At 40.2% G+C, this 20,907-nt stretch overlaps 2 protein-coding genes across 2 annotated transcripts; both read right to left on the bottom strand.

Moving 5' to 3' along the window:
- Positions 1-241: 241 nt before the first annotated feature.
- LOC310877549 (cytochrome c oxidase subunit 7A2, mitochondrial-like) lies at positions 242-6,269 on the bottom strand. Its single transcript, XM_083791456.1, has 4 exons — positions 6,157-6,269; positions 3,666-3,755; positions 891-975; positions 242-504 (listed from the first exon to the last, which is right to left on the bottom strand). Exons 1-4 carry the CDS (start codon positions 6,172-6,174, stop codon positions 449-451), a joined length of 249 nt encoding a protein of 82 aa, XP_083647582.1. The 5' UTR covers positions 6,175-6,269; the 3' UTR covers positions 242-448.
- Positions 6,270-8,090: 1,821 nt separating this feature from the next.
- Positions 8,091-19,491, bottom strand: LOC310878273 (cell cycle control protein 50A-like). Its single transcript, XM_083792519.1, has 7 exons — positions 19,008-19,491; positions 17,383-17,505; positions 14,284-14,391; positions 12,571-12,658; positions 12,205-12,348; positions 11,903-12,112; positions 8,091-11,218 (listed from the first exon to the last, which is right to left on the bottom strand). Exons 1-7 carry the CDS (start codon positions 19,260-19,262, stop codon positions 11,025-11,027), a joined length of 1,122 nt encoding a protein of 373 aa, XP_083648645.1. The 5' UTR covers positions 19,263-19,491; the 3' UTR covers positions 8,091-11,024.
- Positions 19,492-20,907: the final 1,416 nt, after the last annotated feature.

Below are 20,907 nucleotides of genomic sequence, written 5' to 3' on the forward strand. Positions count from 1 at the left end.
CCAGCTGTTTAACCAAGCACGTCGTCATTCTTTTTTTTTGGCATCTTTAGGTACTACTCACAGCAACCACACCTTACTTTAATTAAATGTTCACACAGGATGCTTTGATCTGTGGGCCAGAAAAATCAGTTCATGCCGGTAGGGTTGTGTTTTCAATGCCATGAACACAGTGGAAATAAGATTGGCTAGTAAGTGGTCCGATTCAAGCAAGCATGAATTTAAAAGACAAACACTACTGAACTCTGGTATATAATTTATTATCTCTGGCACATTAATTGTACAATCAATAAATAATGATCCCATGCATGAAACATATTGACATTGACAGGACAAATAATCTCCCAGATTACATATCTGCACAACAGAGAAGAGAGTAATGTGAATTATATTCAAGCTATGTTGCTTTAAAACCACTAGATAAAGTCTAGTTTTCCAGTATGGTGGTTCACTATGGTTTCTTGGGCATGGCAGCATTATACAACGAATATAGAAGGTAGCAAGTGCCTGTGAAGAGATCAAACAGAAGAGAACAAACATTAATAATGGACAAAAATGGCACATAAGACAGTTAAATGTTAGAATACTTGTTTGTTCAGTAACAGAGGTCTTCCCCTCATTCCAGCTCTTTAGAAAAGACATAAAAAAAAAACATATATTTTAGCTCAGGATACTATTTCTCAGGGAAGAGAGAACCCCCAAAAGATAATTTATCAGCTTCTAATGTTATAGTGACGGGTTCCAGTTGCATTTAGTCTGCACAGTGACATTTTACTTTACTAATGAGCTGCCATGATCCCTGATACTTAACACTATAGCAAATTATTGCAATACAAATAGATATTTAACAAAAAACATCACTTGATTATTTTACACTGTTAAAAAGGACATACCGACACCACTGCCAACCATGGTGATTCTGTACATAATTGCATCCTTGGTGCCTCCCTTCAGGTGTACGGGGACGCCGTTGTCTTCCTGTTAATGCAGGAGGCGGGTCATTCCCTCGTCACAAACACATCAGTCAAACAGCCTCACTCACAGCCCACACAATAAGGATAAATGTTTGCACTTTCAAAATTAAAAGCGCCTTTCCATAATACGGATATTAACTTGCGAGGAAACAAATATAAAGTTAATTCGAATTTGTGTATGGGGAATAAAATCTAAAATAAAGAGCATCATGCGTTTCAAAGTAATGTGCGAGGCCAAAAAGAACAAGTGTTTTCCTACTACATTGTTAATGCTCAGCTGTTTTCCAAGCTCACACCACCTCAACAGCTAGGAGGTAAACTTACCGTTTACATCAAAAGAGATCACCAAAGCAACTAAGATACAATAGTATGCAGTGCAGGAGCAATGACGTTGAACTATTATATGAGATTTAAAAAGCAAAAGTAGGCTGGGTGTCAGACTGTCAGCAGCTGTGGACATGGTTATTTCTAGTACTATATATTGCAGGGATCAGCAAAACCTTCCTCTGTGGAACATCGATTTGATGCAGGCTTTTTGCTTATCACGCTGCATGCAAAATTAGTACATGTTCAGCCGCAATTACAACCTACAGTAGCGACAAAAACCATGATATATACTTATCTGTCAGGCTACAAATGAGACACTAACAAGTCTCCAGAACCTAGGAATAAAGTACACACTAACATTATCATTAACATTATTTATACTTAAGGTTTTGTTCAAATACAAAGTAATGAAAACGTATTCAACGACAAGATTAAAAGGGCATAAAAAGAGTAAACAAGATGATCACATTGGGAGATATACTCAGTATTTACATTATTGGGTTCTGCATTGTACACAAAAATCAGGCCATTCCTAATGACAACTGAATGCATTTTAAACTGTACTGTAAACCAAAACATTAAGACGTACTGTGTGGGTTTTAGATGAGTTACATATTACACTTTATATTACATACTGTTGAAAATATACATATACCCTTAAGAAGACAACCTGTTTGTCAAAACATTGGTCAAATAAAACGTTTTTTGGCATCGGGACTCCTTTTCTTTTGAAAATATACATCCCAACATATTTTCAAAATCAATTTATACCATATCACCTTTTGTATACCCAAATCGGAGCAATGGTTTCTCAAATATAAACAAAAAAATAACACCGCTTCTAAAAAACTAGATCCACCTATATTGTTATCACATAACCCACTAGAATGCACACAAGGATGTATGACTGTTCTCAATTGAACGGTATTGCCCGATTGATTCTATACTTGGTTGGTTGCGCTCTGTTAGCCTTGCCGAGCCATGGTGCCCATACTAGGGCATCTGAGTTACCCCCAATCCGACCCATGGTGCCGAGTGTCAAGCAAGGGTCCCATACAGGTATTTTCTGTGTTTGTTATGAGGCTGGGAATCGAACCCTGACCTCCCAATCTCAGGGCCGACACTAACCACAAGGGCACTGAGCTGGCCCCCAATATAGCCGATCTACAGTCAAGCTCACAACGCTGTTGGCTATTTTCGTGAGAATATTGTTTACCAAGTAACTATTATCTGGCTGAGTGGCGAGAGTTTGGACAGAGGCACTCGGCCTACAAAGTGCCCCTCGGGGCATAGGTCTCCACCAGGCCAGGTCAGGTTGTGGCCTCCTTCGGCCTGGTGGAGCCGAACTAGCTAACTAGGCACTACACCACATACTGTATGTGGTCTTAGAGACTTAGACCCTTCTCGAAAGACAACATTGTGTCTACTTGTACGACATTGGCGAAGCTGTTACTCCACATAAGTAACATGTTTCCAACTGATGAAAGGTGTGTGATGCGAGTCGTGTCCAGATTGTTGTTTTTGTCAATCATACTTATATTCTTTGGCAAGTTTAATTCAAAAGTAAACAAAACTTGAAAAAACATAACTTTTCTTGAGTCTAGAAATTGTTGGGGCGGGCATTCCCTTTCAAACTCAGATTTTCCTAATGTAAAACATATTGTTTATAACAATGCCATATAATGTATACCAGAGGTACTTTTCTTTCACATTTCCATCATTTGAAAGTAGCTGATGCCTGCCTTCTCTTTGACGCAAACAAAACCATGTGAGCTTACTGTTAGTTACATTGTTCACCTTTAAACAAACAGTTCCACTGAAGTGGAAGAGTCATTACCCAAACAGGTAATTATGTCAAACAAACAGTGCCTCTTCTTTTAAAGTGGTCACTTGGGCAAGTGAAGCTTAGCTTATACAAAAGTAAAATCCTGTACCTCTGAGAATGTACAAATGAAAAGTCAGGGTTTTATAACACTGAGGATTTTACTTAAGTGCTGCTAACAATGCCCTGCTTAGGCTTGGAGATGCTGTACCTGAAAGAACTTCTGTTTATCTTTGATTTTGTTCTCTATCTGTCTGCGGGCACTGTCGCAAAACCGTGTGAGCTTACTGTTAAAGTTACATTGTTCACCTTTAAACAAACAGTTCCACTGAAGTGGAAGAGTCATTACCCAAACAGGTAATTATGTCAAACAAACAGTGCCTCTTCTTTTAAAGTGGTCACTTGGGCAAGTGAAGCTTAGCTTATACAAAAGTAAAATCCTGTACCTCTGAGAATGTACAAATGAAAAGTCAGGGTTTTATAACACTGAGGATTTTACTTAAGTGCTGCTAACAATGCCCTGCTTAGGCTTGGAGATGCTGTACCTGAAAGAACTTCTGTTTATCTTTGATTTTGTTCTCTATCTGTCTGCGGGCACTGTCGCTGAAGGACCGCTTGGACAGCTGCCGAAGACCCTGTTGACACAAGGAAACAATGACAGGAATTGAGCAAACCCAAGAGACGATGGATGACAATGACAACCACAGGTGGATTATATAGATGATAGAGAGAGCAAACAAAACGATCACCAGCACTCACTTCCATGTACTTTTAGGAGATTTCATTATCTGGCGCAGGCAGCACAACAATGGAGGTGTTTGGAGTCTTTGGACAACATTGTTGTGCTACCTGTGCCAGATAAAAATCTCCTAAAAAAGGAGGGATGTTTTGGTTTAGTTATTAAAAGACAAGTGCCAGCATTCCTTTTGCAGAGATAATGAGGGCTGGTGGTGACACTTTGGCTGCATCAATATTCAATTTACAGAATACATTTAATTTCAAGTCATCAGTGCTGGGAAGTAGATTGGCTATAAAGGAGTTGTCTACTAGTTTAACTAATTTTTTTCCCAGTAGCTTGTAGGGAACTTCACAACTTTCTGAATGCTCTGGTACAAAATGCCAGTGCCCTTGACCAAGGAACTGGAGTTGGTCCCCGAGCGCTGCACGGTGGCTGGCTGCTCACTGCTCCTCATGGATGGGTTAAATGCTGACTGAGAGGACAAAATTCCCAAGACTATAAAGTAAAATAAAATGATGTACATACTAGGTTTCAGCTAATTGAAGTAATTTCCCTGGGTAGCTTGTGAAAAACTACTGCTAGTCTGCTACATCACTACCCAGTACCCATCACAATAACGACATAATCCACAGTTGGGCAATCAGGCCTTTTTGCAGATCAACAACAAATAACATTATTAACCCCCAGAAAATGACAAGACATATTTTATTTATGTAAATAAAACCTTCCTCCACAGATGGTTAGGAAAATTTCATTTCATAACTAATATAAACTGATTGACTTAGTCTGTGCATTATTCTGATTGACAGCAAAGTGACCAGCTTGACTGGCAATGATAAATCACTCCAGTCTGGTAAAAGTAGGTTGCCCAGCCCTGTTTACACCACCCTATCACTCAATGTCATAACCCACAGGGACTCCTCCTCAGCCACATTAGGTACAAAGTAGCCCTGGTCCAGGGCTTACAGCAAGTCTCGACGTAACTACTCACCGAAACAAAGCCTGCTAGACCTTGATAAAACGAGAATAGACTTTTACCAAGGTCTAGCAGGCTTTGTTTCGGTGAGTAGTTACGTCGTTTTGTTTATTTGCTGGGATGTGCACAGGAGTGAGAATATCACCAGAGGGCTGCGGAAGGGACTTCCACAGGGCGTCAGAGAGACTCGCTGTAAGCCGTGGACCAGGGCTAGGTACAAAGTAACTTAAATTTTAGCTAGATACTTTTACTAAGTAAATTGCAGTAGGGGCAGCGGTGGCCGAACGGTTTGCAGAGCGGTCTTGATATCGGAAGGACGCTAGTTCGTATCCCTGGACCGGCACGTTAAAATTACCACCGTTGAAGTGCCCTTGAGCAAGGCATTGAACCCCGGTCCCCTACCATGAAATGTTCTATGAGCAGGGCCTGGCTGTAAACAAGTTATTGAGCTTAGTCCAGTTACCCTGGGTAAACATGGTAACTTTGCTTTGCTTTGCAGTTTATATGCAATATGTATTTTGAAAGATAACAACCTTTAATGTAAGAGGAAAGGAGGCACTGGAGCAACTAGACAGTTGTTATCAGGGTCACAGGGTGCAAGTAAAAGAAAAGTGACAACGCTTCAATGCATCAGTCTCAGTCACATATTCGTCAGGCAATGACGAAGATGTGACTGATACTGATACATCGAAACGTTTTTTTTTTATTGCACCCTGATAATAAAATAAGGGCCGAGTTGCTCCAGTGTGTCTGTCCTGCCTCTGAGATGCACCAGACTGGCCTGCCATAGGCTAGAGGCGCGGTTGGAACTCCCTTCTGCTTAACCTTTAATGTAACTCAGGTACATAGTACATACACTAGCCAATGGTTCACATGACGCTCACGAGGGTCTGTCATCATGATTATTCATGACGGTCATGTTTCAGGGCTAATACATACACATTACACATGCTATTTATTTTTGGGAAGACTGAGTAACTATAGTACTACTAGCTTAGTTTATAGATGCATTTTAGGTAGCTTGCCCAACACTAATGACAAAATACGAACAAACATTACCATTTGATTATGTTTATGAATTATGAATTGATCCAGACATTAATTTGCTAACGTACTACCCATGGTTCACATGACATGATAATCATGACAGTCATGTTTCAGGGCTACTAACGTACTAGCTTGTGTTTGCAGCTAGTATGCTAAGCTAGTAAAAAACATTGACAACTTTGTCGTACTTATATTGAATGTAAACGTTATTAAAACATTTCAGGGTAAATAGAAGCACGTTGCAACACATACAGTAGATAATTTCATATCTTACCATAAGTTGTCTGTACATTTTGACAGAATGTTTGTGGAGTTATATCCTGGATAACCTTATATCACACTGAGCACACGACAAGGACACAAGTATGGGTAACTTCTTCTAGGTTTACTGTCTATGTGAAACTCAAGAGACGTTGGGTACATTACTGCCACCTATTGCTCCGGAGTAACCTCGCCTCACCAGGCTTTCCGCCACCTCGGAGGAAAAGGTGAGTAACGAATTACATTTAAATCACATTGTAACTGCTCCTAACCCATCTTCATCTGGTGCAGAAATAAGACAATGTCCCAACTGATATCTAGATTCTAGAGGGCTTTTTATTTATCCCAAGCGACAACGTGAAAAACTGCAAAGAAATCACATAATATTTTTTAGCCATAATGAATTTACCACATGAAATTATGAATGCCCTTGTCAGTCAGTCATGCTGTCTTTTTAAATGACCATGAATTGTCCATATGTCACAAACACAAACAAATACACGATACAATGGCAATATAACTTTTACAGACACGAAACAAAACAACTGGGAACATACCGTATGCGCCTTCTGCACAGACTTAGGAGTTCAGTTAAGTTCTTGTTCTTTTTTATATTATTTTCTTTCTTATCTTTTGTGGAGACTCTGACATGAAAGAGCTCCTCTCTTCACCTCTGCTCTGTTTGTTCTGCCCAAACATGCCCAAACCCAACAGGTGATTGAAATGAGGTGATTAGCTGCTTAGGTGAGCCCAGAGCCGTATAATAGGCTCTGGGTGAGCCTAATTCAACCTGCCCATGAAACAGACAAACAGACCACAAATACAGAGCACAGTAGATGGCACTATCTCACCATGCATTTACCATACAAATACCGAAATATAAAGTTTGTTGCCCAAAACAAATACAATTTACCATATGCATTTTCAGAAAAATAAGCTAAATAAAATATTACAGCATACCCATAACTGGGACAGCTACACACATGAGTGGTTACAGGCAGCCGACTGTCTGTCATAAGTAAACACAACTTTTATTTGTAATAGACTTTCAATCCACTACATTTACAGGGACTTCCGAAGGCTATAAAATGAACCACTTGAGCCCTAGGCTATTTTTAAATGATATCAATGTAATTATTTTATAGTGAAATGTACTATATATCTGCTATTTCACTAGTTTTATTAACAAGCATTTTGTAACTGTGCAAATGTTTTTTATTATTCCTATTCACACAAGTCGGTGTCACTGTCAAGTCAGCCACACCACAAGCCGAAGTGTTACTGAGAAAATGCTTTTAGCGTTTATGCAAATACTGTATAGTCATGTAGGCCTACTGGAATAATTTCTAGTATGGCAGCCTAAGGGAAAGCTACACAGTAGGCTATGGTGAAGAGCTGTAGTCAAGCATGATGACAACACTTCATGAATGCACAGGACTATAAAGCTATGAAGGAACAGAAAATATCAGACAATTGGCATCTGCATTAATATAATAAAAAATGGATTTCAGACTTTAGATGTTTGTACTACATATAGCCTACATGTAGTGTTCATTGCAATGATTTAGCAATGCCCTGAAAACATTTATTTTGCCAATGTTATTTGCATATAACTATCTGCTATCAAATCAAACGACACAAATGACCAACACATTGACCAATATATTTTTAATATGGTCATAAAACAACTCATCAGAACTCCTGATTAATAATGCATTTATAAAGAACAAAATTAAGTTAGGTGCAAAAAACTAACAAATGAGACACTTTTAAAGTGCATATCATTGGTCAAGAGTGATGTAATAACTTGATTAAGTTAATTAAAATAGATTACCTTTACAAAACCTTTACAGAAGACTGGACAGTATTTGCAAAAAATAGCTCATCAGTTCAACAAAACCTTAGGAATGCCGCAATCCACACAAACATTTGTATGAAACCAAACAGTGCCATAAATACGTTTTATTTTTGGTATAATTTGTCATTGACCATATATTTCCTCTGCAAGAGTAAAATACTTAATAAATGTTTTCCATCAGCATACTAACCCACTGTGAGCATTCCGTCCAATATTCAAGCCAAGTTGAAACAGCTAGAGGTATGTGTCAGTGGGACACAGTGATACAATCATCAGCAGGACATATTACAGTACAGGATGGCCACACAAAAACTCACTTTAAAATCTCAATTTAAAATTTAAAATATATACATCCTTCAATAAGCAAGCCATTCACAACGCACTTCTCAGAGAACACAATATATACAGTATGGATAAAATACAAAGTAAAACAGATATTGAACAGCAGCAGCCATCTTGAAGCTACACCACATGCACATAGACACAGAATCCAAGGCTCCAACACTCATGCCATGACCGTCGACGTTAGCCAAGCATGATGGCACACTTCTGGTGCAACACAGAAGGATAACATGAACCTAGCCCCCCCCCCCCCCCCCCCCAATTTGTGGAAGGTGGTGACTGGAAACCAGTGGTTCTCAACCTGTACACATTTGTTTTTGGGGGGGGGGCATCCCAGATGACAGTTGACTGACTGTTTATGGAACTTTTTAATACCTCAAAAAAGACCATTACTGCTCAAACGTAATCAACAAATTATCCTATAAAAGCTGGTCAAACATTGGCAAAATTGTCAAGTTAGCGGTTTTTGAATAATTTTGAAAATAGACGGTCTACACTACAAGCTGTCTACTCCTCATGTGAGGCTTTGTGAGCTTGTAGATCTGCCATTTTAACAATATGTATTCGTGTAACCGATGTGGGCATCAATAAAAGCTGCGTGCAAATGCTCTGAACGTGATATCCAAAGCACTCCTCAGCTCATAGAATGCCCTCTCAATGGACACAGTCCCCAATGCTATACAAGACCATGCAGTCTCCGAAGGTAGTGGATGAAGAACTGACGACCATCACCCCTCTCCCCGTGTTGACACAGTGGTTGCTGCCCTCAGTTAACACTGAGGGTTAGAAGTCGCTTTACTGCAGAGTGCAAAACTCAGCAGTAAAGCAAGCAGTAAAGCGAGTATTCCAACGTAACACAAACATACATTTACAAGGACCAGTGCATTCAGGCTAATATTGACAAGCAGTCCAGAATGGGGCTCCACTGGGCGCCCAGGCATGCGTGAAGTGGTCTCTCAAGTCAAGACAGATGCAATGTCTCCCACAATTTTCAAATATATCTGTACTTCGAAAGCTCTGAAAATTTGTAGAAAATAAAGTGGATGGCATGTCAATTCCCCACTCGTGTTTGACCTGTGCGGTCATGTAAATGTACTGGACGCCAAATTAGTCAATTCCTAGCTGCTTACCGAAAATGGATATTCAAAATATTTTAAAATACATTTTGTCACGTGTCATTATTGGTTGAATACCATGTGGAACTACAGACACACATTACACATTATGTAGCATTAGACAATTGTGGAAGAGATACTAATGGCTTGAGAGACTAATGGTGCTTTGGCGATACATAATCCCAGCTCACCATGCCATGGCTCTACCCTGCTCATTTGCCTTTCCATTAGTACCTGGTACCAGGTATCCCATACTGGAAACAAATTAATTGCTTCTGACAGAATTTTCCGTCCTATGAAATCCAATGATTGTCTGCTTCTGTCGGAACACTCCGTCATTTAATGTTTTTTATCGATATGGAGCGGTTAGAGTGAAAATCAACATTCAACTGACCTGGTTGCTAGGCAACGTCTTCGTCACTCCCAGTACAAGGACGAGTGCACACGCACGCCATAGCGGCCCATAATAAGTTGAATCTTTGTTGGCTATTCTCTCTGAAAAATGCACCGCTGTCCATGGTTTTGGCCATACCAAACGGTGACATCTAAATGCTGCTGACTACTGGTTGTCCGAGAATCTATGGATGGGACTGCATGGAAGCTCATAAATTGGAAATACCGTAGTTATGGCCACCCACTGGTGGTAATCAGTGAGATTAGACGGCATTGTGTCTGTGTTTACTGTAATAAGGACGATTAGCTCTAAGAGTAACAAGATGTAGACTTTATTAACATTAGCTTCCTGCTCCGTCTTTGTCTGTCTATATATAATCCATTGCACTTAAATATATAGCATTAGCACGGAGCAGTAGGGGCACATCACCAGTTTTGTGAAAAATCTGGTTTGATTATTTGTTTTCCTGTCAGGTAGCGTGTTTGTCACAAACCTACTTTGGGTATGTGTATATTATCTGGCCATGGTTCACCCTGACATTAAGCTCCGCTGTGTGTAATAATAAATTAAACATTTGATATCTCATTTATTTTGTTGTCTTTTTGTGTTGCGCTCTTAGACAAAAAAGGTTTAAACCAGTCGTTGAAAATGAGAAATGAATCAGTGTTGAGCAACTGCATGACCTATTTCTTACCTTGAAAGGGATAGTTTACCAAAACAAATTAACTTTTTTTCTTATCGATTACTCAAATTCATGGATTATTTTGTTGATGTTTTTGTCGCATTCCTAAACCAATAATTTGATGACCAGCAGTGGGTCCCTATGGAGACACAAAGGAGACTCTTTGGGGTGAGTAATTGTTAGAAAAAAAGTAATTCTGAGGGTGAACTATCCCTTTAATGACAACAGAAACTGTGACTAATGGCATGTACAGTATAGGTATTATAGTATAGGTAGTATATGGAGATTATATCCAGACATCATTAGCACTTTGGACGGCAGTTTTCATATGACGATAGCCTACGGGAGGAGGGGGTACTATGGGGGGGCCCCAGTGCAGTGGAAAACCAAAATAAACTGAGCAGAGTAGAGTAGTGGCGTGGCATGCCACAACTATGTATGGAAAAGTGACATAAGCATGAGGTTATAGGAAGCTCTGTATAGGAAGAAGTTAGTTTGGAATATCTGGGCTGCTGTTGCGGCTGCCATATTTGTGGTGGATGATGAGCAGAACCACCCCGAGGAAAAAGCAAACAGAGCCCACGGTGATGTACGCGATGCCCAGGAAGGGGTTCTTTCCGCCCATCCAGGAAATGGTGCTCAGGATCATGCGCTTCCTGCCGCCAAAACTACGCACAGGGTAATCTGATGCATATGGTTAAAGGAAAGGAAACTTCAGGATCAAGTGAAAAGTAAAGGAAGGTGCAAATGGTTCACCTAAAATATATGAAACATTTATATGGCAACTCTCACCTATGGTCATGAAGTGTGGGTCATGACTGAAAGAATAAGGTCAAGAATACAAGCGGCCGAAATGAGTTTTCTTCGACGGGTGGCTGGCATCTCCCTTAGAGATAAGGTGAGAAGTTCAGTCACACGAGAGAGACTCGGAGTAGCTGCTGCTCCTTCGCCTGGAAAGGAGTCAGCTGAGGTGGTTCGGGTATCTGGTTAGGATGCCTCTCGTCTCGGGCACCTCCCTAGGGAGGTCCTCAACGCACGTCCCACTGGGAGGAGACCCTGGGGCAGACCAAGGCGCAGTTGGAGGAAATACATCGATTCACTGGCCTTGGAACGTTTCGGAATCCCCCAGCAACAATGTTGCTCTGGAGAGCAACATTAGTTGCTGTTGCCTCCGCGACCCGACTACGGATAATCGGTTGAAGATGGATTTATGGAAGTAGTACATTAAAATATTGATTGTTGACAACTTTACCTTGATTACAAGTCACTGCTTTAGAAACTACAGACAATTTCAGGAAGAGGGAAGCAGGCTGTAAGGGCTGACTCTTATTTGAAATGTACAAACATTGCCTGAAATAAAAAGGATACTATAGGTGACCTCGAGGACGTATTTGCCACTGGGCAGAGTTGGAGTCATGCTGGACTTTTTCTGAATGATGCGGTACAGCTTCCGGAAAGTGGGCAGGGCGGCGGTGCGCATCCACACGATAAAGTCCTCGTTGATGAAGCCGTTGTTGTCTGGGTCCAATGGGTCCAACTCAAACACCGGCTTCCTCCAGTTCACTGGCTTGTTAGTGCCTGGGAGAGGACGAATGGCAATGAATTTGTTATCCTAGCGTCTTCACTGGCTATGTTTGTCAAGCAGGTCATTTGTATGGCATGTAAAATACCTTGGAAAGATAGGTTGAGGTTGCCGTCTCCGCCGGGATTCCTGAACTTCACGTGCTTGTCTGTCCACCAAGCAATGCCCTTCTTTACCAGAGGAATGCGGTTTTTCGAATTGTTGGCATCAATGTGAAACAACTCCAGAGTGTCTAGGAATCAGAAATATTGTTAAACATAAAAGTTTGTGGCCTATCCCTCCATGAAAATAAATAAAGGCGAAAGCCACACAAAAAAAACAAACATAAAAGTTTGTTCCCACAGGTCAATGTGATACAAGGTTCTGGTTGAGAAGGAGGATGTCATCAACATTCCTTTTACCGATGAGAATAAAAATGCAAAACTACAAATGCTGCTACATTAGTTTTACTCACCATTAAAAAGGCTGTTTGCAATGGCACCACATGGAGCGATAGGCAGGCCATCACTGGTACGGTAAGGCATACATTCAAAGCTTGGGGTCTGAAAATAGTGATGTAGAAATTGAATTTATCGCAAGGATAAGAACAGGCCGATCTTTAAAACTCAAAGTGTTGTGAGCTGAGCTTCTAGATTGTCCATCAAAACAGGTGCACCAAAGTTAGTTGTTTAATTAAGAAAGGCTGTAAAGCCTAGTTCAGACCAAAGATCGCAACACAACAAAATCGTATTATAACGTTGCAGAGAAATATCACAGTGGCTTGAATCACCCAGTTCCAGGTCAGCTGATTGAGTTATAAGAGATTCAACTTGCTGAAACGCAAGCAACAAGTTGCAACACATTTCTGATCACACAAAGATGTTGCTCACATGAATCTGCCATGGTAACCTTTCTGTGTAGGCAAAGTACAGACAGTCTGTAGATGCATGGGCCTTTCATAAAAAGATTGCCTTTTCACAATGTTTGCTTCTTTCGTACTTAAAGCGCAAATAACATGCATTTTAAAACTGCTTTTAATATTTAATATCATATTATCTATGTCCCTCAAAGTTATTTCTAATGGTTTGAGCCTCAATCACCACTCTGATATAACTAGCCGTTTTAGATGTAGTACCACAATGTCCTGAGGTGGTGGGGGTGCTGATATGCAGATTATTTAATATTTGAGTCATTATAATACTGATGCTAGATAAAACCAGGCTTGTTTCCATTCCATTTTAGCTTGGAAAATCAACAATGGTGGACATTGTAAACAAAGTGGAAATGCAAATTTGGAACTGAAGACTAAAGAAGAGGAGGAATTATACAAAGTAGGGTGACATTGGTGACATCACGATGAGGCCAAAATCAGTTGAGCTGTTCCTGAGAGCAATTTCCATTAAAGCACCTGTATGATATGAAAGCCTGATTGTTCAAAATTGGTTATTTGTGGGGATAGAAAACACATATGGGAGCCCCAAAAACACAAAATAAATGGAAAAAGTTGAATTTTATGTTATAGGTCCTTTAATATTTGACAAATTGTTTTAAAAAGGTCTTAAAAGTCACCAAATTGTAACTTCAGAGAAATGTGCAGAAACCCTGTAGTGTATACAGTAGACTGCATGTTGGTTTGTTTACTTTTGAGTGAGAAAACAATGTTGCATGTTAAGCTAATGATCTGGGGACCCCCAGTTTGGGAACCAGTGGCATAGAGGCCCTAGACTAGAGTATACAATAATAATTTTATAATAAAAATAGGTTGACAATCTATGGAAATGGTAAATGTTATGGGGGATTCTGTTGAAGTGTCAATGTCCCATCATATGTGGTCTGAACTAAGCTAGCTTAAGTTGAAAGCCAATATAATTTATTTTTTAAAGTAGATCAAATACAATCACTCATCATAGTCATAGCTCCTGCAGAAACATTCAACTTTACTTACAAGTGGCTGTGGTTGACCACATAAGTCAATGAAAAAAAACATACAAAAAACAAGCAAGAGAATAAATAAACAAACAAACAAGAAAATACAAAAACAAATGCAATATACAGTGAAGGTCACAGTTTCTCAATACAGTTGAAGGCCAGGGAGAAAACACAAGTCTTTAAAAATAAAAACCTCTAGTGAGTAGTAGTGACTGGGCAGAGCAAATGTGTAGAGACAAGCTGTTCATGAGTGGCATACCTTCAAAGATGACCTATCACCATTCAATTGGCTGTCATCCCTCGACTTCACATAACGCCTGTGGTTCTGGTAGAAGTTGGACAAGCCATAATACATGAAGACATTGCTCTGCAAGGGAGGAGAGGTGGAAATGAAGATATATCAATAGAGGCAAATGTAGATATACCAAGAAATATTTTGTATGATTCACCACACAGAACAGTTTCCTTTTCTAACAGTCAAGCAAAAGGTTCTGTTTTAGTCAACATACAATGCACCGTGCAGGTTGCATCATGCTGATTTCAACTAGCGGCGACAAAGAATTCAAAACGACCAAGCCTGTCTCAGCTGCTGCCGAGTCGTTTTTTGTTTTTGTTTTTATTAGGCATTTTTTGTATATGACAACTTCAGAATATCATTGACAATGATAATGAGTTATTCAGTTATATAAAATGAAAGATAATGACAGGTAATGTAAATTCCACATACAATACATAATAAAAATATATAAATGTGATAAACACGAAAAAACAAAAAACAGTTAAACAATGACAAATGTGAACAGACCAAACAAAGACAACAGGACAGACACTCTTGCTCTCAAACTTTCCCAACACGTTGTTGTAAATTAACTGAATTACAGACATTTATTTTTAAATGAGAAAAAAATTAATAAAGAAAAGAAAATACTCAGTTCCTTTTTTTTCTTTTCTTTTCTTTCCAATTTTCTATTATGTTATCTATTGTGTAGGAGGGGTTAGCGTGCACCTATTGAAATGATCAATGAAGGGTTGCCATGTCTGGTAAAAATCTATCTTCACTCCCTCTCAATTCAAACTTTATCTTTTCCAATTGCAAGTAGTGAATAACTATCATAAGTGTAGTGTGAGTGGGAACCTGTGCTCGTTTCCAATTCAACAGTATCAGTCTGCGAGCCAGTAGAGTTTGCCGAGTCGTCATTGAAGTGTTACCACACAGGTTAAATAGCACAGGGAACTAGTTAGTGGCAAGAATGACATTTTCTTCCTTTTATGGAACAGAGAACTTGTAGGGAGACAGAGAAGGGGAGTGGAAGTGATGAAAACAAAACATACGACTGATTGACACTCCACTGCGTCATTGGATCACTGAAAAAAAGTTGAAGCCATTGACACTTCACTGCGTCATTGGATCACTGAAAAAAAGTTGAAGCCAGTTCAACTTTTTCGTAGCTCGTCATACCCGTCATGCAGTGACGGGACGTGTCGCATGTCATTTTGTAGCTTCATGATACGTGATTGTAGCCTTGTTGCTTCATCGTTAGGCTTAATTTGGTAATTTGTATAAACCGACCAGCTGTTCTTCCAATACATATACAGCAGTAAGTAGAATACTAATACTGTATGTATACAAGCCACTGAATCCAGGGAGGATTGTTTCTCAGGACAATTGTGAGCCAACAACACTAAAATAACAACATATAAATCTGCCACAGCTAGGCTTAATGCATTTATCACTCTTTGGCGTTTTCCAGAAGCGCTTGCGATGAAAGGTAGACTTAAAAATACAATGTAAGTGCAGGGGGTTCTGTGAGTAATCGATAACAGCCTTGTGGAGATGTTGCTGGATTGACTTCTTAACAGCATGCTCTAAGATGGACTAATCAATTATAATGAGTGCTCGAGCAAACGCTTGAGTGTCTCTTCAAACACAAATAGATGACTAATGGACACCATCTGCTGCCAGATTTATTTTCTGGTACTGGTACACAAAGTCAAATCCTTTGTTTTATTGTATCCATTTGTAACTCAGATAATGTACATTTGTACATTCTTTCAGTTAAACCAATACAGAAGATTTTACTGTACTGATCGACAGCATCAATAACCCATTTAGACCAGAGGATGATTCTACAAATGCCTTCTAAATCCTGACAGTTTTCTGAAAAAAAAAACATGTTTATATGTCAGTCGATTTCAAACATTTTCATGTCAAGGACCTCCAAAATATATTAATTGGCCGCCGACCCCCATCTGAAAATATGTTGTTCCAGGGACCCCCCAGAAGCAAAGATTTGAGTTAAAAACGTTTGCTCTGAAAGAGTATATATTCAAAGATTTGCACTACATTTTCACGATTTTTCCGAAATAGCAGACCTACAAGCTCGTAGCGTGGCACTTGGTGCCGCGATATAGATATAGATCTGCTATTTTTCAACAGCTAAAGTATAAAATCATGCTTAAAAAGGGGTCCCTGGCCCAGGCCGTAGCGTAACGGTCTGGGCACCGGACTGGTAATCCAGTCGCAGTGTGCCGCGGGTTCGACTCCCGGACCCGACACGGCCTTTACTGCATGTCATCCCCCCATCTCTCTCCCGTTTCCTGTCAGCCTACTGTCTGTCCCTTCAAAAATCAATAAAAGGCGTAAGCCGCAAAAAAATATCTTAAAAAAAAAAAAAAAGGGGTCCCTGTCCTGAATGGGCTTATCAGTCTTAGGCCTCTTTTAGACGGCGACCATCTCCATATAACACGTCAAAGTCCCGTTGCGTTCTCATTTTTTCTTACCCTTTACACGAGAACGCACACGTTATGATATGATGTGCTATTATGCTATACTGTCGCTAGGTGGCGATAACGGGCTGCCAAATAGACAGGTCACCCACGTACAAGAAGAAGACGCAAGCGGCGCAACACTGGGCGCGCCACGGGATGATATATATTTATTAAATAAACGCGGCTGCCGTCTATCACAAGGCTTTTTATTTACATCATGGTTTTACATTCAACATCGCTGATGAGCATCACTTTGTAGGCGAGGAGGGAGGCTTGTTCAGGAACTCCATTATATCATAATGATATTGCTCTGCATCAATGTAATAAACATATGCGCTGTGAGCCAACGTGAGCGATGATGTCATAAGTTTTGCGGATTCACCGTTTTGCCTGTTTATATGGAGACCATAGGAAACGGCATTCTGAAAGATTTCCACTCTGGGAGGCGGTTTCACTTCGTTGCGTCTTCACCTCCTGAGAACACGGTTCTCGTCTAAATGACAGCAGCAAACGACACTTTATTTTGACGTTTTATATGAACACCATCCTCGTGTAAATAGCACCTTAGGCCCAAGGGAGCTCTTCTCACCTCAAATGGTTGCTCCAGTGTAAAGTTCACAGCGCAGTTGCACAGCGTGGTGCTGTTGAAGCTGAAGTTTTGAGCGCAGTTGTAGCATGGATGAGCCACGTTGTCATCACCAGTGTAATCGATCTGAAAACACAAAAGTTGACAAAGTTACTGTAAAACAAAACAAAAAAAAAACATTGCTGCAAATTAGGGATGCAGCTGACGATTAACTAACTTTTGTTTTACAATGTGTCTTTTGTTCTTTTGTTATAATTGTCACACATACACACACTGTGCGGTGTGGTATTCCTAAAGTAACCTAAGAAAATTATGCTTAAACGGTTAAACCTAACCTTATTCCTAACCTTAACCTCAGTAAAACTATGCCTAAACTTAGCCCCAGTAAAACTATGCCTAAACGTAACCCCAGTAAAACTATGCCTACCCCTAAACTTATTTCTAGCCATATTCTCAGTAAAACAAAATAAAGAATATAAGAACCGTCGGACCGAGTGGTCGGCGTGACTACACACACTACACACGCCATATATCTTTGATTAGATTTGTAATTCTTTACTTGATTCAATCCTATTTTTCCTATTTTTCCTCAATTCTACTAAACTTATCCCAAGATCCCCTTAAACAAGGACACGCATGTATTTCTTTACAGAATAACATATTAACAAAAACAAAACACATTAGCATAATAAATTATTAGTTAAACTATAAAAAAGACAAAAACATAAAGTAAGACAAAATAAAACATATACATCATAGATGATGGGTGTGCATCTTCAATCATCATAGGAAATATTCAAAATCGGGGTCACCGTCTGTCACTGAATGAGACCACAATCCCAACATCCTCCTCCTGTTGCAGTAGGTTACCAACACTTTTATCATTTCGTAAAAAGTAAATAAAAAGGACTCCATCTAGGTCTTCAAAAATAATGTCTATACTATTGTCACTCCCATTCATCCCCACAATGTCACTGTGTTTGTTATAGGGAACAGCTAATAGAGGTTTCATTTGTCAATGTCAACTACCGGTAATACAGTGAGTAGGCAGCGAAATGCAAGTGTGGTATGGCCCCCATAATATGGTCCACACTGCCACTGCCAACATAATCATTATCACAATAATAAAGATGATGATATAGATACAGAAGATAACGATAGATAGATAGATAGATAGATAGATAGATAGATAGATAGATAGATAGATAGATAGATAGATAGATAGATAGATAGATAGATAGATAGATAGATAGATATTTAAAAAGACCCAGGAGTTTAGTATTTACTGTCAAATAGTGACAAATACTGGTATTCATACACAGCAAGCAACAGGAAACTCTAGTGTGATTTAAACTGTCTCTTAAGTCTATAATAATAGTAGTCTTGGATCAAGACTATAATAGATGTATTTGATCAATTTTCACATTTTCATATGGTAGATATAAAATATTAAAATTACATCTATGATGATATAGCCTTTCTTGACATTAAGTAACGTTAACGTCACTCATTGCAGCAGGCAGCAGCCGCATTTAAAGCCAAGTCAAGTTGTCTTCTTTGATGTGCAGAATCTCGTCCATATATTTACACTTTTTATATTTTTATTTCATTATTATTATTATTATTACCTCAAACTCTTTGATGTTGTTTGACGTGACGAAGAGACCGATGCCGATCGGGATGAAGATGAGGCCGATGACGAAGAAGGCCGGGAGGACGGTGCCCGCGGTGAGGATGGGCTGCCAGGCGGGCAGCCTCTGCTGCTTGAACGCCGTGTTGTCCGGCTTCTTGCTCTTCGCCGCGGCCGCCGCGGCGGTGCCCCCCACGGCGGGCCCGGAGTGGTTCCCGTCCTCCTCCTTGGCGTTGTAGCTGGACGCCATCATGGTGGCGGAGAGAAATAATAAATAACCGTTCCGTTCCCCCGACCGACGTCGCCGCAGCTGGGGTTCTGTTCTTCAAGACTTCACGGCGACAAAATAAAAAAGAGACGCTCCGGATGGAGGAAAAGAGGATGTTGTGGTTGGAGGCGTGTGTGTTATTCTAAACAACCATTCATCATAAACTGCTTGATTTCTGCCTTGTGTTGTTACTGTAATCTGACCAGTGTTGCCAGGTTTTGCGAGAGAAACAAGCAAGTAACCAGTCCAGGTCTATGAACACAAACCCATATACTGTACAGTGTAGGCCTACAACTTTGAAAATAGACTTTGATTGATTGATTGAAATATTTATTAACAGTTTGTAGAATTTACAGTACATTTTAAGCACAAACTCAATACAAAGACTGTCAACTGTGAGTGGACGACCCAATTAAGCATTACACTTGTTTACAACAGGGTCCACATTGTTCAATTCATCAAAACATTTAAAGACATAGGCCTACAGACATTTAGAGACATACAAATAGACATTTCTATGTAGCTAAAGTACAGAACAGGAATTCATCATATAGGAAGCAAAAAAGGGAAAAGATACAATATACAGTGAGGGAAAATGGGGGGGGGGGTGGGGGGGATTCAGATTTTACAGAGGCCAGTTTCGAATTGCAGCCATCCGTAGGTGCCCTTTGAGAGCGGTTTTGAAGGAGTCAAGGGATTCACATGTCTTAATGACTGTTGGTAGGGCGTTCCACATTTTGGTGGCATAGGAGCGAAAAGAATTTAGTCCCTTGTTTGTGCCGAATCTGGGTTGTACATGGTTTGTTGCACTCCCTCTGGTGTTGTGGGTGTGGACTTCGTTTACATTAAGGAAGTATTTAGACAGGTACATGGGGATCTTGGTGGTGTATCGAATCTTATGGACCAGACCCATTGCAAGATGCTGTACTCTGTCGTCGACCCTAAGCCATCCCAGCCTGTCAAAGTGGGCAGGGGTGAGGTGGGTTCGGGGGGTGAGGCCAAGTAGGAGCCTGACCAGTTTGTTTTGGGAGGTCTGGAGCCTTGTTTTAAGGGCCTTTGAGGTGCTGTGGTACCAAGAGGTGGATGCATAGTCAAAGAAACCTTGTACGAGGGCTCCTGTTAAGGTCTTCAAGGTGTTTTTGCTGACCAGTGAGGAGATCCTGTAAAGGAATCTTGTTCTTTGATTGACTTTTTTGATTACGTTGGTGGCCATTTTATCACCGGAAAGATTGGCCTCCAGGATGGAACCTAGGTAGGTAATTTCATCTTTTCGTGTGATAATATTGTCACCCACTCTAACCAAGAAGCCATCTGCCTTGCTGAGTTTACTATTTGATCCGAAGAGGATGGATTCAGTTTTTCCCAGGTGTAAGGATAGTTTGTTATCAGCGAGCCAGGTGCAGATTCTACCAAGTTCAGAGCTGAGGGTCTTTTCAACCTGCAGTTTGTTCCTGTCCGAGACCAGCAGTGCTGAGTCATCTGCGAACAGGAACAAGTTGCAGTCACAAGCTGAAGTCATGTCGTTAACATAAATTAGGAACAGTAAAGGCCCTAGTATGCTTCCTTGTGGGACGCCACAGCTCACTGGGATGGGAGGGGACAGTGTTCCGTTCACCTCCACCATCTGTTC

Source organism: Protomyctophum parallelum (assembly GCF_964188405.1).
Source record: "Protomyctophum parallelum genome assembly, chromosome: 20".
In the NCBI taxonomy this organism is placed as follows: domain Eukaryota; kingdom Metazoa; phylum Chordata; class Actinopteri; order Myctophiformes; family Myctophidae; genus Protomyctophum; species Protomyctophum parallelum.